The sequence below is a fragment of the Vidua macroura genome, chromosome 1 (assembly GCF_024509145.1).
Source record: "Vidua macroura isolate BioBank_ID:100142 chromosome 1, ASM2450914v1, whole genome shotgun sequence".
NCBI classification, from domain to species: domain Eukaryota; kingdom Metazoa; phylum Chordata; class Aves; order Passeriformes; family Viduidae; genus Vidua; species Vidua macroura.
Window position 1 is genome coordinate 149,388,364 of NC_071571.1, and position 16,730 is coordinate 149,405,093.

The 16,730-nt window shown below is 41.9% G+C and overlaps 1 protein-coding gene across 2 annotated transcripts in view; it reads right to left on the reverse strand.

The window, feature by feature from the left end:
* Nucleotides 1–223: 223 nt before the first annotated feature.
* Nucleotides 224–16,730, reverse strand: part of TRAPPC9 (trafficking protein particle complex subunit 9) — a 449,912-nt gene continuing 433,405 nt past the window's right edge. For both annotated transcript variants that reach the window (XM_053973133.1, XM_053973142.1), the window contains exons 22-23: nt 10,429–10,652; nt 224–3,327 (exon numbers count right to left, since the gene is read on the reverse strand). In XM_053973133.1, the coding sequence (XP_053829108.1) occupies nt 3,148–3,327; nt 10,429–10,652 (404 nt within the window). In that variant the 3' untranslated portion in view covers nt 224–3,147. The remainder of the gene's footprint in view (nt 3,328–10,428; nt 10,653–16,730) is intronic.

Genomic DNA, 16,730 nt, shown 5'->3' on the forward strand with positions numbered 1-16,730 from the left:
CAGTGGACAGTGAATAGGCACTGACACAGGAGCCACACTATGGAGCAGACAGGGTTCACCATTTCTGTGTCCATCTAGGAAGAGAAAGTTTGAATGGAGTTGAAATTTCAGTTCCAGGGTCCACCACATTGTTTCAGAGACACAATACAGAATCAAGAGATATGCATTATTATCAGCAAAACCACACAACACAACCAAGAGCTACAGACTAAAGAGACTGGCAGAGGTATAAATAACAAGCCACAAGTATTTATTCAGTTAAAGTTACATAACTTATGCTTCTCCAGTGCATTCATATATGGGATCAACATCTGCTCTCAGCAATGGCCATTTAAATTAGGAATAATTTATTGGAACCACTGGTTCGTATGAGATTTACAATGAACACTTTAGCTCATCATGTTCAAAATAATTTCTGGGTGTTTCAGAGAAAGAAAAAGTTTTCAGTACCAAGAAAGGAAAGCAGATAAGAAAAGTATCATCCTTCTTTCAAGCAGTACAAGGACCAATCCTGACAGCAACCCCAGTGATTTTAAGCACCTTTCCCTCGACCTTTCTCCAAACTACACTAACCCTTAAATATCTTCCTTCTGGACAAGTTAAAAGTGATCCCCAGAAAGAAGAACTTCTTGTGTTTCATCTCCCTCACCAAGACAAGTAGAAGTCTGAGAAAACTGGGGAAGATATCATAAATGCCAAAAGCAACTAAGTGTCCAAGTTGACAAGAGACAGAGTAGTCTGCTATATAATGAACAGATAGACCTTTAAGAGTCAGCTCACACTTAAGATCTTACATTTATGCACACATGTGGCAGATTGATAATGGCATATTGGATACCTAGAAAATATGCAGCCAGCTTTTGTTATAATAAAACCCCTTCCCATTCCAACAGCTTCAGCAGGCTGTAGATAAGAATCCTTTATAAGTAAAAGGCACAGGAATGTTGCATCCCAGGACAGGCTCCACAGAACAAGACCCTCTCTTCTCAAAGAACACTGTCAAAAAATAATAAGAGAACAGTCCCTTTGCTGGATAAATTGAAGTATCCTGTCTGCAACAGCATCTACTTTATGATATTTTTATTTCAATGTGGTCCTTATAAAGTCTTAGTTGTATTCCTAGAATCTGCAGATTATCTTCTGGGAGCACTGAATAAAACCCAATTTGGATTTTACTGCAACAGTGTTGTGCAACATGGTACAGACACTCATGTCAAAACCAAGCTTTTACAGGGAAGATGTACTGGTTTCAGTTCCTGCTCTCCTTGGATCGTATTTTTCTGTGTGTTGCCTATCCAGTGACAGAGAATTCAGCCTCATGGCCCAATCTGGTCAGCCAAGCTCCACCAACACAGAAAAACAGGCCCAACTCAGCTGTGGGACCCTCTTTCCAGGGGTGTCTCAGGCCCAGAGCCAGTGCCAGTCTAAGGAACAGTTTTGCTACTGGACCTCACTGACAGAGCAGTGAATCATTGCAAATAAATCTTCAACAGGGCTCAGATTTTCATCAGGTCAAGACTGAAAATTTCCACTTTCAAGGCTGAGTCCAGAGCCACAGCTCAAGCACAGACATAGATAACACTGCCACAACACAGGTTTTTAGAGATAATACCCTGCATACACTGGAAATTCAGCTACCATGCTACAGCCATAGTTATCTCCAGTTGGGAATATATTTAGGACGAACAGTCACTTGCAAGCATGCAATGAATGGGGTTTGGAGCACTGCCTTTCCTGTGGAAAACACCAGTCACGTCTAAAAGTACCCCTGGGCATGATGCAGAGAGCCAGAACTGAGCAGGAAGGGTTAGGCCAGGCATTCAGTGGGGCCCATGTTTGCATGAATTCTAAAGAAACAAAGAATCTGCAAAGAGGTTGTGCAAGTAGATTTAAATCATGTAGAGCTAACTGGAGTGTCCCTGCCACATCTTGGTGTGTCCACCCCCAAAGCATACTACCACCAAATTTAACTATGTATTTAAGAAAAGACTGAGATAGGTTTTAAACATATGGTCCACGAAATAATGTATTAATCATACAGCTAAGACATCTCCCTGCTTTACATGGGGTAAAAACATGTCTCACTATACAAAAACATTATTCTGAAAAATAGGCTAAATTATCAGTACATTCAACAACTACTTTCACATTCAGGAATTCCATGGCCTTAACTGGCTAAGAATTAAACTTAAAAAAAAAAACCCAAACTTTAGGGAAAAAAAAAAAAAAAAAAAAAGGAAAAAAACAGACACATTTAAAAAGCAGTATATTTGTATGAAAAATCTGATAAGAAGAGTTTGCAAAAACTCACAAAAAGTTATATTAATGATCATCTCATTAATTCTGGTGGATCTTTAAGAATCTGCAAATGTTTCAAGTGACTATGACTGTGTAAAACAGAACTGTGAAAGCCTAAATTCACAGCCAAGCCTTAGGCAGCCCAAAAGTTGGCTTATTTATTCTCTCAAGGACAAAACTCTTCTGCTCTTCCTCACCCTCTCTCCTTTCTAGTTCATAGATCTGCCAAACTAAAGGCAGTGACTTTACCAGGAGCAAGTGGCACTGGGCTCAGGGGAGGGAGAGAATAACTGGAGGCTATTCTTACTTTCAGTAACACACTAAAAAGCACCACTACTGCTATTTGCTACCAAAGACACCAAATTCTCAGCAAACAAAATAAACAAGAGCAAGCCAGTGAACAAATCTAGCAGACATCTATATCCCAAGGGAACAAGCCATGGGTCCAGCATAAATCAGGAGGAATTTCATACAGATACACAAATCTTATTGAAAAATGATCAAACAGGATTATTCAAACAGGATTTAAGACCTTCAAACACATTGCAAAATTCATCCCTCAAGACTCTTTCAAACCACTGATATCAATGGAGTACATTGAAGTATAATGCATATAGTTTTCTGGAAACAGAGGAAAACTTCACCATAGTTATAATCTCTCTCTCTGTCCCCCTCTGAAATTAGATAAAGCAGCTGTCCAAATGACTACCAGCCAATTCAGAAAGTGTTCAGCTGTTCCTCCAAAGCAGAGACTGTGTCCTGGGGTTGGACAGAAACGAGCTGGGGTCAAGCAGAGGATGTGCCAAGCATTGCTGTGTGCTGTGGGCAATCAAGTAGCACACAGTGCATTTACAGCTTAGTTGGGGCCACAGGCTCTGTGGCACGGATGTGGACACTGGGAAGGCAGAGCCAGGACAGAGGCAGCTCCCTGCTGCAGTTGTCTTCATGGAATTTGATATTCAGGTAGAAATCGCCTGTGTAGAGGAAGAGAAGTGCTCCAAAGTACACAGAGTCTTTGGTTGGCTTTACCTGGCAAAGAGAATACAAAAATCAGTACAAATAAACCATCAGCAAAGTCAATTAATTGCAGTTTGCAATTCATTAGCTCCTTCAAAGGATCTCAGAGTACTCCAGATTCACATCTTAATAATGCTTTCATACAAAAAGGAGTAAACATCTTGTCCCTATTCTAGTAAAAACGTTACTTTAAAAATTAATCCTGTTATTCACTCATGCAGTAAACCTGTGCCACAGCTCAAAACAGAATATGAACCTTTAGGAGTCACTGATTCCAAAACACAATTTGTTTAAGGTAGAGATCACCCTAAATCTCTCCTTGGACTGTATTTACCAACATCTCTATTAAAGTTTTAAATCACATCTCCAAATTAATGTTAAATACATGTTTTAAACACCATTTAACAGATTAGCAATAAGTAAGTTCATTCTCACTTATGACTGAGACATAATCTGACTGCAAATTCTAATCAGGAACTTAGGTGACTATCATTGAAATAATGAAGTTTAGCAAGAAACTTCCCAGAAACAGTAGCCATCCTGATTTTACTTGTCCAAATTAAATATACAGAGTTCACACTGCTTCTACATTTATGTATCTTCCTTCATCACAAATCCATCCACAATCCATATCTTCACAACAAATAATATATCTCAGTCCATCATTTCAGCAAGACATTTCAGTAATTTCTAACTTTAACACTCCCACCACTGTTCAGCATGTGATAATGTTTGAATTAGTATCTGCTTCCACAAGTTGTTAAATCCAGTTTCAGGATGCCTAGAACTAAGTTAAAGTTACAGCAAATGCAAAACACCACATCAACACAAAGCCACTCCACTGGATGGATTTTTTCCAAAAATTGTGAAAAGGCAGCTTCATCCGAGCAGAAAAATCCCAATAAAGGCTGAGGCTTTGAGACAGGTGATCAGGGCTGTTCCCCACTACAAAAAAAATTCATGATATGGTAAACTGGGACATGAACAATGGGGTGTGAACTGGGATATGCTTATGGACACCCTTTGCTGAAGGACAACTTGCCACTGCTTGGGAAGCCCAGAACAGGGATGATGGGAAGGTCATGGTGGGGAGGAGGGGGAAGGCAAATGATCAACAGAAGATTTCAGGGGTGCAGGGAACTCAAAAATATTTCAGAGAGCTGAAAAATTCCAGCCACCACCTTCCATGAGGCAGGTTGTCTGTAGCTTTCAGAAGTGAAGGGAATGAGCTGTTTCCATTTTCTCCTGTTCTAGCTGTTTTTTGGACTTTCACTGCTGGGTTCTTTAGCCAGGAGACATGCATCCTGTATAGTTCCCTGGGCTATCAGTCTGCTTTGTTGGACCTCCCTAAACTGGAAGAAGTCCAGAGAGGGGCCACAAAGTTGCTAAAGGTACTGCAGCAGCTTTTCTATGAAGACAGGCTGAGAAAGTTGGGGTTGCTCAGCCTGAAGAAGAGAAGGTTGAGTGGAGGCCCCACAGCACCTTCCAGTATTTGAAGGAGCTACAGGGAAGCTGGAAAAGACTCTCCATCAGGATCTGTAGTGATAGGACAAAGAATAAGGGGATCAAATTAAAGAGGGGAAATTTAGGATACATATATGGAAAAAATTCTTTACTGTGAGGGTGGTGAGGCCCTGGCACAGGCTGCCCAGGGAATCTATGAATCTTCCCCATCCCTGGAAGTGTTCAAGGCCAGAATGGGTGGGGCTTGGAGAAACCTGGGATAGGGGAAGATGTCCCTGCCCATGGCAGGGGGGCTGGAATGAGATGAGCTTTAAGTTCCCTTCCAACCCAAACCATTCTGTGCTTCTATGACTCTAAATTGCAGCTCCTGCACAAGGGTCTGTCTTTTCACAAGCAACCAAATCCTCAGAGCTGGAGAGCCCAGGGTCTCTTTGGTTTTGGTGCTGAGCACTTCTGCTGACCTACAGCAAACTTGTATCAGCATCGTGTCATCCACGTGAAGGATCAGAGCAGCCACAGCTGTTCCCCTGACCCCGTCCTTGGCACCTCCCCTCCTTGCTGGGTACAAGTTCCTGCCCTCTGGCACTGCGTCTGGACACGCAGAACAACATCCAGCCATGTCCCCCCTTGCTCCCTTCCCCTTCTCCCAGGGCTGCCTGCCTAATTTCTGCCTCACTGGAACTGATGTGGACTTTCATCCAGAGGAGGGCAGAGGCAGGCACTCATGCCAGCAGTGGGTGCAGGCAAACAGCAAATGAAGCCTCCTCTGCACCCTTAGCTGTTCCAGGCTCCTGGTCCATTTTTCCTAATCTCACTACACCATGAAGGAATGTCTGTAACAGCACAGCTCAGAGCCCTTGGCAAGCAGGAAGGTGGCTTCAGGCTCATCAGCATCAACACCAGACATCACATTCATGGTTTGGGCTCTACCCACATCTGTTGTGCCACCACCACTGTATCAACACTTGTGGTTTGGAGAAGAAACAGGGAAGCAAAATGAGCTTGAAACCTTCGCCTTGCTCAAGTGCAAGTGGCTCTGCAGAAGTTACAAGACGTTTCCTTCAAAATAGGAACCAACTTTGGAATGTAAAGCTGTGCCTCCAGTGGGGCTGCCTACAAAGATTCCCAAAAGATCAGACATTCAGCTGCAGCAGTAGCGGGTCACATCCAGCCCAGCTGCTACACCAGGCACAGGACTAATTTTGAGGTTAAACCTACATTTAGGAGTCCAAGGTATCCAAACTCCTACTACAAAAGGAGGATACCCAGTCAATGAGACAGTGGAGCAGGCACAGAATGGTCTCCCTCGGCAGCCTGCAGAGCCAGAATAGAGTTGCCTAAACACAGGTAATGTGATGGCCTAAGGCACTGAGACACCTGCACAGGACTGGGAAGATGCCCAGGATGTCTTACAGGATTTCTGGCAGCATCTGGTGGCTGGTAGGATATCCACAGAACCTGTGTGATGGCAAACACCTACTTTTAGGCAACTGAATCTCAGCCCTGTGTTAATGAGCCAGGTTCTACCTGCTGCTGACCACACCTCCATGGACTCAGGGGAGCTTAGTGGGCCAGCACCCCTGGTAATACCTCCTCATTCAGGTGTCTCAGTCTGGAACTGAATCCACCCAAATGTCTGTAAAGTGGATGTCCACATCTAAGCCAGCTGTTCAACACAGGGACTCACCTGATCAAATGCAGAATGAGGCAATATGTTCCCTAAACTGCATAAGCTCTGATGACTTGCTCAGCCACTCAGAGTGGCCTGTTCAGGTGGTCACCTCCAGAGCTGGCAGGACACACCACCCCACAGCCTGCAGTGCCTGATCCAGCTCAGCTATGAGGAACATGACTCGTGCCTGACCCAGACCAAATTCATGTTGTCCTCCAGTCCAGCAGCACACAGCTCTGGTGGTGCCACTGCCCAGATCTGTGCTTGTATGTGTGCTGAATCATTCATCAAGATGCTGACATTCCTGAGTCAGGGCAGAGTTAAAACAGGTTTTATTAAATTCCACCATTCATGGAAACAAAGAGAAGCAGCCTGTACCTCAGAAAATAATGAAAGAAAATCAAGGAAAAAAGTCCACATTACTCCTTTGTTCCACCAAGATAGAAGAAAAATTAACTTTCTAGCTGCATCCTAATCCTTCCCTGATTTAGGCTACCATGTGGGACTGCGATTGCTTAGAACTAATTACTACTTATTTATACTGCTGTAGTACTTAGGGAGCTCAGTTGGAGATTAGGGCTGGTGCCAGCTACTGCTCGCTGCCCCAAAGAGTTTACAGTGTGAATAAAACAGTGCCAAGAAAAATAATTTGTTCCAGATGGGCCACAGAGGACCTGCCAGAAGTGAGCAAATGTTCACCATGGCTTCTGAGCTGATTCAAAATGACCATCTACTAATGAATTTCTCCTCATCTCCCACTACCAGTCACTTGAGCCTGTGCATGATAACACACACAGGAAAAAATCCTGCTTGAGGATAAGTAATGGCACAAGCAGGGACAACAAGAGAGGATGGATTGCTGAGAGTTACAGGATTCTCCACAGAAGGCAATATTTTAGGTTTTAATTTGGCAAAAAAGCAACTCTGTCTGACCAACTAATTATTCAACAAAAAAACAGAGATAAGAACTAAGAAAATTTAATAATAGGGCTAAAGATAAACTTTATGTTGTGAAGCAAGATAAAAAAATAAATAAATCCACTGTATTTTAATGGGTAAGTTCCACCATGTTAACTCATGTTTCAAAATCACCCACTGAATAAAAAATGTCAAATATTTAAGTCATAATGGAGAAAGTCACTTTTTCTGTCAAATACAGAGAAAAGTAAGGTTAGCCAAATTAGAAGTTGTGCTTAAAAATGCAGATTTACTTAATTTAAAATGCATGGAAATAACTCAATATCCTTCAAAATTTTCCAGAAAAGACTTTGCTTTTTGAAGTGCATATCCACCACAGACTTTGTGACACAAACCCAGGCTGCTGCATCGAACTGAGGTAAAAGCACAAAGAGGTGAATAAGCATCATTACATTACTTCCAAGATAAATCTTCTAATTTGGACTTCAAGCCACAAGAAAGGGAAATACAAAATTGTGTGACTTTTACCCTTTCAACAATTTATATTCATGCTGCAAAGTAGCATGTGCATCCTGAAAATTCCTGTATATGTCCCCTGTCTTCCAGGTAGCAGCAGAAACTGCTTTGAGACTTTTTAGTCTGGAATCAAAAATAACAGCGAATTTTTGAGCATAAGATTTAATATGAAACTAACATTTAGGAAGGCAGAGGGATCTGTTGAGGTTTTTTTGTACCAATAATGAAGTTTCTGCATGACAACAGAGTGAATTCTCGGGGTGTGAGGAGTATCTGCCCTTGCTGTAATACCTGATGCTCCCACTCGTTCTTGACCACGCACCAGTGATACACCAAACCAGACTTGATTCTCCATCCTTCCTCCCACCCAGCTCAGCCCTGCAATAAATCATGTCAGCATCCCTATGCCAGTGTCAGTGTGAAGTCAGCCCAATTAACTTAAACTGCTGACCAATGCCATTTTTGCTAAACTGGACAACTTTGCACAAAAACAAGTGCTTGCAGTGTCTGTCCTGATGGGCCTGCTGGGGGAGAGGGGAGCATCTTTCACAAGCAGCTGGGAAAGGGCAGCACCTCAAGCCACGTCCACTAAACAAGAAAAATAGTCAAGTGCCCATGACCCCAGGTTAAAAAATGATGGGGACTTTTTTAACAGCTTCCATACAACAGCGCTGAGTTGAAAACCAGTAGGGAATCTGGTCCAGTATCTCAATTTTTGTTTATAAAAAAGAGAAACTCTGGTTGTGTTTCATCTTACCCACCATGAGCTTCTCTGGTTTTTTAACCAGCTCCTATCTGACTTTTGGCCAAACTCAGAGCACAAGCACAATTCTGAGCACGGTGGTTCTTCCCCAAAGCATCAAATGCACAAACCAGGGCTTCCCCTCATCCCCCCCCAAACAGGTGGAACTTTCTGAAATCTATTTTCTATTCCTAAATTACTTACTATGAGGGAAAAAAGGGCCTTTGGCAGACATAAAGGATTTTCTTCCACAATCAGGGCTCAACGCCCCGAAGAACATGACCAAGCACTTTCTTTCCCTAGGAGCCTGTGTAGTGTCAACACTACACACAGTGAAATGTAACACTTCTTGCCTGAGAGTCGACATTTTGTTCATTTCACCTTTTTGTATGGAAAGGAGGACAAGCAGTAGAAAACAATTCTATTTTTACCTTCTTGGGGATTGTGTTTACAGGAGAAATGTCAAAATACTGAGCAATGGGGCAAAGGCAGGGACCGTAACGTATGAGAAGGCTGCCTGGGCAGGCACCAGAGATGTGACCTCCTGTCTTTTTGCCCCACAGGAGACTCAATCAGAAGGTGAGAATACATCACACTGACATCTCCCTTTTCCCTCATTAGCCTGGAGGGTCAGGCCCTTTGGCAGCTGGGCATCCAAACACCACCACTCTGATTAAAAACTCCACATTGTCAGAACCAGAGTCAAAGAAAGCCATCCCTGGATGATTTCTGTTGGCATATTTAAATTATTCAGCCACAAGAATGCAGTTAGCCCCCATTAAAAATCAAGCTGATGGTATATTTCATGCTCATTAGCTTTTAGAAATATTTTCTTCTGTGATGTGTAATTGAAAAATATGCATGGTGACTATCTCTATGATTAACCTTTAATTTCTTTCTAACTAAGGTTCACTTATATATTTAATTTTGACAGGTACATTTTATTACCAATCTGAAGAGCTGACCTAAACAAAGGTTCTAAGCACTTCTCAAACACTCACCCCATTCTTCATGTTTATTTCATGAGTTACCAGAAATGCTGCTCATTCCATATGCAGCATTGCCTGTGAATTTTCATTCCAGGTATATTGTTGTTGTATTTTTGGGAGGGAAGGATGTGGGAGAGAGTAGTGTTATCTGTATTTTCAGTGTCTTGCCTTAGAAGTGAAAAGCTCCTAGACTTGAATTTTCTAGAGAAATTGAGAGAAAAATCATAATCTCAATTGTTTTAAAAAGGGGCACTTTTTTTTTGCCTCATTTTATGCATTTCTTTATGGTTTTATAACAGTATGCTAAGCATCCAGGAAATGAACCAGCTCATCAGATTGGCCATTAATGCTTAGCATTTTCTTTTTGCAGTCTGTTTTGTTTCCTCAGGACCTGACTAAAACTGATTTGCTGAAATCCTTGGCTCAGCCTGGGGAATGTTTCATATGGACTAAGGAAAAAAAAAAAGTTATTTAAAATCTATTACTGCAGGCTGCGCTGGGAGACTCAAAGGACTGGCAATATGGTATTGAACATTCAATCTAGGGTAACCTGTTCACATTCAGCCAGATCTGGAGTGACCAGAAATTGCTGCCTCTGATAATTTACCAGTGGTTTACATGGTAGGAAATTGCAGTCTTAAACCATTTCTGAGAGACCATTCCAGATGAACACAGAGGCACTGTTAGCAATAGCTGCCATAATCATGGGGCTTTCCAAAAATTAATCTGCTTTAAAATGCACCATAGAGTAATGAAGCCCCTTTCAAATGCACATCATTCAAAATCCTGATACTTGTGATCAAACAACTCACGGTGTCGATGTAGAAGGTGTTGGAGCCCACGAAGGTGATGGCATCCTGCAGTTCATAGTTGTGCACCCCGTTCTGGTAATCCTGGTAGGGCATCATGGTCAGAGCAAAGGGCCCCACGCTGTGCTTGCTCCAGTTGGTCAACTTCACCTGCAAGGGGACAGGGTCCCCCACTTGGCAGGTCACCACGACGTCGCAGTCACAGACCTTGCCATCAACCAGGATGTCTGCAAATCAAGTAAACGAGTCCTCATTAGGCTGGACACCTGCTTCAGAAACAGCATTAATCTTGACAGGAGGTTCAACAATAAAAAAGTAACCTCAATGAAACCAGGAGTGTGGGACAGTTAATTCTGGAAAAGAAAACCCAGTGCTGTGCTGTTGTGCAGGGCACCTACTTGAGAAAAACCAGCTCATGAGGGCCTGATATCTGTCCACAGCTGTTGAAAGAGCTATGAAAAAAACCCAATTATGATCTATACAGAGGCACCAGAAGATATTTTTTAACCACCTCCCTTGAAGGCCAAAGCCACAGATCATTTCTAATGGTTCTGCAAGTCAACAGCATGAGGTGAAGGGAAATACAAACAGGAACCATCAATACAAACAACAGCTAGAGAGATCCAGGCCTGGAGGCTCATGTTCATGTGTTACAGCCAGAATAAATCCTTCTGTATGGAGGTAAGCTTTTGGAGCAGGACAGACATTGGCAGAATTTGCAATGTAATACATAAATTAAAGTACAGATTATAAGGAAAAGAGGGGTTTTAAAATTATACTGGAGTACTACAAGCTTATTCACTCTTTGCACTTTAAATCACTCTGGGATTTCTATTTTTAATTTTCTACTTTTCTTTCCCTTACTGGGACAGCAGAAAATATAAAGCCTCTAAATTGGTTACTGCTGGGACAATGACAGCCAGAGTAATGTGTCCATTAACCTTGCCCATTTGCTTATACAGAACCAAAATGTTTCATTACCAACACACTATGAAATTGCCAGTCCAATTCCCTGCTCTGAAAGGGTTCCCAGTTGTGCAGTATTACTGTATTTTTCAGATGAGGGTTATCTCCAATGCACTATTAATACAGGAACATTTCTATTTCACTATGGGTTCATGTTCAGAGATAAGAGAAAGCCCTGGGCACATGTAAGAAAGCATCCTTTGTGTGAATGCCTATCCCCACAATCTCATATGCCCATGAGGCATTTCCATCAATCCTGCTCCTCGTCAGTTGCTTGCCTTTTGACATACATCATATTATTCCTCTGCATTGGATTTACATTAGTAATACCCCCTCTTCAAGGAAAGACACTATTTTTATACTTCAGGAGTTTTCACAGAAAAAAAGAAATTACATCAAAGTGATTTTTTTAAACTTAGTTTTGTTTTGTTGCCTTAGACAAAAATTACAAAATTATGCATGTTCTTGTAATGCTCTTTAGTCTGGCAAACTGAACAAGCCTCAACACAGCCACTGGATAAAAAAAAAAACCAAAGTTATTGCCAGAGAAGAAAAAAGTTCAGAAAGGAACATTTATTCCAGAGGTCAGGCCAGCAAAGCTTAGGTACCCAGATGAAAACCTCTCCTTGACCAAAGCTGCCCAAATGCAGCAGCATCAGATACAAGAGGTTTAGCAAAAAGAGCACAAAAAAACCCCTTCAGTGTTCCAAAATCAGTGTTGGTGTCCCAACTGGAACAGCCCCTGTTCCAAAATTTTCTGGTTTTTTTTTGTTTTGTTTTGTTTTGTTTTGTTTTGTGTTTTTTTTTTTTTGTTTGTTTTTTTTTGTTTTTTTTTTTTGTTTTTTTGTTTTTTGTTTTTTGTTTTTTTTTTGACAGTTAGAACACTGTTGAATAGTCTTGGAGTGCTGTGTCCAGTTCTGGCTCCTCATTACAAGACAGACATGGACACACTGGGGAGACTCCAATGCAGGGTCATGAAGAGGATTAAGGGACTGGAGCATCTCTCCCATGAGGACAGGATATGAGCACTGGCGCTGCTCAGGCTGGGGAAGACTTCAGGGGATCTTAAAAGTGTGGATGAACACCTGGAGGGAGGGTGCAAAGTGGACAGAGCCAGGCTCTTTGACTCAGTGCTGCCCAGTGGCAGGATCAATGTGCACAGACTGAAACACAGGAGCTTCCCTCTGACCACCAGGAAAGAATTTCTTTACAGTGAAGGTGACCCAGCACTGACACAGGTTGCCCAGGGAGGTTGTGGAGTCTCCATCCCTGGAGATACTCAAAAGCCTTCTGCACATGGTCCATGGCAAGTGGCTTTAGGTGACCCTGCCTGAACAGGGATAGGAACACATGATTTTCAGAGGTCCCTGCCCATCTCTGTGATCCTCTGAAAGGAAGTGATAATCACCACTGCATCTTAGGGAAGGGCTAGAAAACCTTTATGGCATTGGATTTCTTCTGCAACAGCACACTCTAATGCCATGGGCTGTCCTGCCCGACATGATCAATCTGCTTCTTGCAGTATTGCCCTAAGATCACAGAGGTGAGTTGTGGTTATAATGGTATCCCGTTATCAGGGATTAACTGACTTGGGTTTCCCCAAACACAAAGAATGTGTGTCTGTGGATAACCTTTGTGCTTCCCCGTCTCCCAGCACAGAGCTGAAGTCCAGTTGCTTCCTTCAAAAGCAGTGCATTTACATCAATTCATTACTTTATATCAGTTCATGTTTCCAAGCTTCTCCCTGCAAGGTGACTCCTTTCATTAACTAAAAAAAAAACAACCCACTTGTTTTCTGTTTCCTCTACACAGTGGGTTTTACTGCTGTACAAAGGGTTAGATCCCCAGACCAGCACAAACCTTTGCAAATACTCCCTAAGCTTAGTGGTTGAATCTATATTTTCAAGCTGCTCATCAATTGCCTTTTAGCTTCAATGGTCTGCTGTAGGAATTGTAAATGAACCCTTTGCCCTCTATCTCTACCCTTGTATCTAATAATAGCTCAGAGCATTTCTTTCTAGTATCTTCATGAGAAAATAGAAAATCCAAACAAAAGGGAAGCATTTAAGTCTGGCTCAATCAGATTATTTTTTTTTCTAATTCCTAAAAAAAAAAAAAATGCAATTCTTTTAGATTGATTTAAAAGCGTGTGTGTGTGTGTGTGTGTGCACATGTTTGTGTACATATTGAGAGATAATTTCCTTCCTTCCCAGTACACACTTCCCTCCTGCAGTACCAGAGCCAAGGATCTCAATGAGATGTCAGATGAGAGAGCACACATGGCTGGCGTGCAAAATACTATGGAAAGGAGTGTTTAAAAACAGCCCCCTTTCATCAGGGAGAACAGCTTGGTTTGACAGGCAGCTTTACTCCCTTCCTGACACAGAAAACATCTCACGGACCATACGGATTTGCTTTAATATTTTCATCCATGAGCAGAGGAAAAGCCATGTGCACAAGGTCCCATTTCTGCAGATTCAGCTCACTCACACAGATGGCATATAAAAGCTGAGACTGCTCACACCACTGCTGTGAGAGTGAATCATTACTGGCTTTGGAGTACAGGAGCTCTGAATCTGAAGATGCAGTCACTAGCACAGAAATCAGTCGTGGCTGTATCTCCATCCTACGAAGATTCAGATATGAGAGAAACAGCACTTCAGAAAATTAGAAGGACCAAGTTTAATTCCAACTGCCAACATAAATTGCATTTTAAAAGTGGCAGCATAAAATATGGATGACAGAAGAGGGAAGGGGGGAAGCATAAAGACTTAGCAATCTCCCAAAGTCCTTCTAATTAAAAGTTAAATAATTTTTGAAGTAATGCAATAAGCCAATGGAATGCTGTCCTCCCCACCCCTTTTCCTGTTCATTTACCTACAATGCCCACTTGTGTTGGCATCCTTGAGTGCCAAAATTACCCTGCAATGCCTGACAGCCATGGAAAAAGGACAGACCTTGTCTCTGCCACACATTAATGAACAGGCACAGGACATGTTCTCTTTTCCCTCTAAAACATTTCCTAAGTGATTATTGTATCAAGAGAGAAAATGTCATCCAACACATTTTGGAAGGTGGAGGATGAGGCTGCTACAACCACTGAGAAGGGTGATTGGAAAGCCTTTCTTTTTCATTGACACCCTTTGACAAGTCTTTTAGGATCTCCATGAATTAATCTTTAAGATGGAAAAACTGCTTCATGGCCCAGCTGATGGGTGATGCTTATTGCCACCACAGGAATTCTGTGAGAAACCATTATGTAAAAATAATATATCAGTATTCTTATAATGTCTTTCTTTCAGGACCTCAGAACTCTCAAGAAAAGGGAATGAATGTTACTATCAGGAAGACAGTGACTATTCCACAAGAAAAACATCATTTACCATCACCTGCCAGGCGCACTCCTGTCTACATCACCCAAAGGAGCCGCTTGGAAATGAACACCAAATATGAATAACATTTTGTGGTATTTACTCTGCTCATATTAACACACAGTAAATTGTTTTTGCCACTTTGTCAAGTTCCCATGCAAGAACTCACAACCTGTTGGTCCCCCTGTATATCAAGAGTCCTGAGTCATGGTTAATTGCATTTTCACACCCAAATCCCTCTTTGCCACTGTCAAAGTTTAATTTTGGAAAGCCACATACAAATACATTTAATCCCAGTAGAAATGCATATTCCAGCAATGTTTTCTCTCCTCACTCATTTCTGAGCTGATTATACAAAACAGGCTGCAGAGAAAGGCAGGGTGGTTTTGCTGATCTTTACAGGGGAGGGATGGAGAAATTTCCATTGGATATTTCCCTTTAAACTGGATGTTGAATCCCCAACTGATGCACTTGCACTGGCCCCTGCCATTCTCTGCAGCTAGGAACTTGGCCCAGGACTTTGAGCAAACACCTCACACAGGAATGGCTTTGCACAAACAAGTTGGCCAACAAAACACAAGGCATCAGATGTCCCGATGAATAAATACTGCTCACACAAAAGGTAAAAGAGATCTTTAAAACCAGAAAAGCAAGTCATGCCTAGCTTTGCTCTTATAGTTAGGGTACTTTGTCAATGAAACATTGCAATTGTTAATTAAAAAATACTAATTTTACTCATCTTGGTCTGTGAACCAGGAGAGCCATGGCCTGGGGTGGGAGAGGAGCAGCAGCATCACTGACATCTCTGGATAATGTCCATCAGGTACTTTGATGGAGAAAAGCCAAAGACCCAGAGCCCATGCTAGAGTTGCTGCAATGAAGATCTCATGGAATGATTCAGTTTTTCTGTGCTCAAAAACTCTAAAATGCTGATTACAATGTTTGTCCAGGCCAGCTTTCTTTCTAATTGCCTTAAAAGAACACAGAAAGGGCTGGCCATGGTGTCTGGAACAACTTCTCTATATTTATTTTCTTTCCCCTTAACCCTTTTTGCAAGAGTATTTGTTCAGGACTTTGCAAGGAACTTAACATTGAAAAGGGAATTCTTTTTAAAGTTATTTATTCGGAAATAGGATTAATCAATTATCTCCATTCCTGATCTTACATTTTATGCAGCTGCAAGAAAAGCTCAGAAAGGAGGAAAAAAATCTGTACTACAGGCAAACTCTCTGTACAGAGCAGTTCCTGCCTGTCTCCACACAAGCAAGTTTCCCATCCCTTCCCTTCATGCTCTGTGTCAAGTCAGCAACAGATTTATCAGTCTGTTTTTTGGGGCAGTTCAGAGAAGCAGGTGACATGTGCCATTCTATTGAGACAACAGGATCCCTGGATTTTCCTGTGTCTCCTCTAAAGTATGAACCTAAACACTGTTTCTGTTTCCTCTCTTTGCACTTGTTCTCCCTAGTGTAGACCAGTTTCCCTTCATTTTCCAAACCATTCCTGCAAATTATTTGCAAACAGAGAGGCAGATTTGGTTACATTCATTTGTGCATGATGAGGTCCTGCAGCACTTTCAGAACTGAATACATCCATACAAAAGATATTTCTATGAATATAAAAACTGTGTTCCCTGTCACTTTCATCAGGAAAATGCTGAATGGTTATTTAATAGCACAAGACCCTCTTAGCTACTTGAATTAAACCTTCTGTCTATGATTTGGACCTGCTCCCCGCACCAAACCTGAACATCTTAATTTGGAATAGCATCCCTCATATTCATTCATTGTTATACTGACACAATAGTGAGGCAAATCCAGCTGAACTTCCCTGCAGTCAGTAGTACCAGAGCACAGAGGTATGCAGATGTTTGTGTTGTAACAGGGTCAAACTACACAGATATCTCACCTTGTCAACTACTGCTAGTCCTGTCCTAAAAACTGCCCTTATACTTAGAGCCTGCTTCTCCAA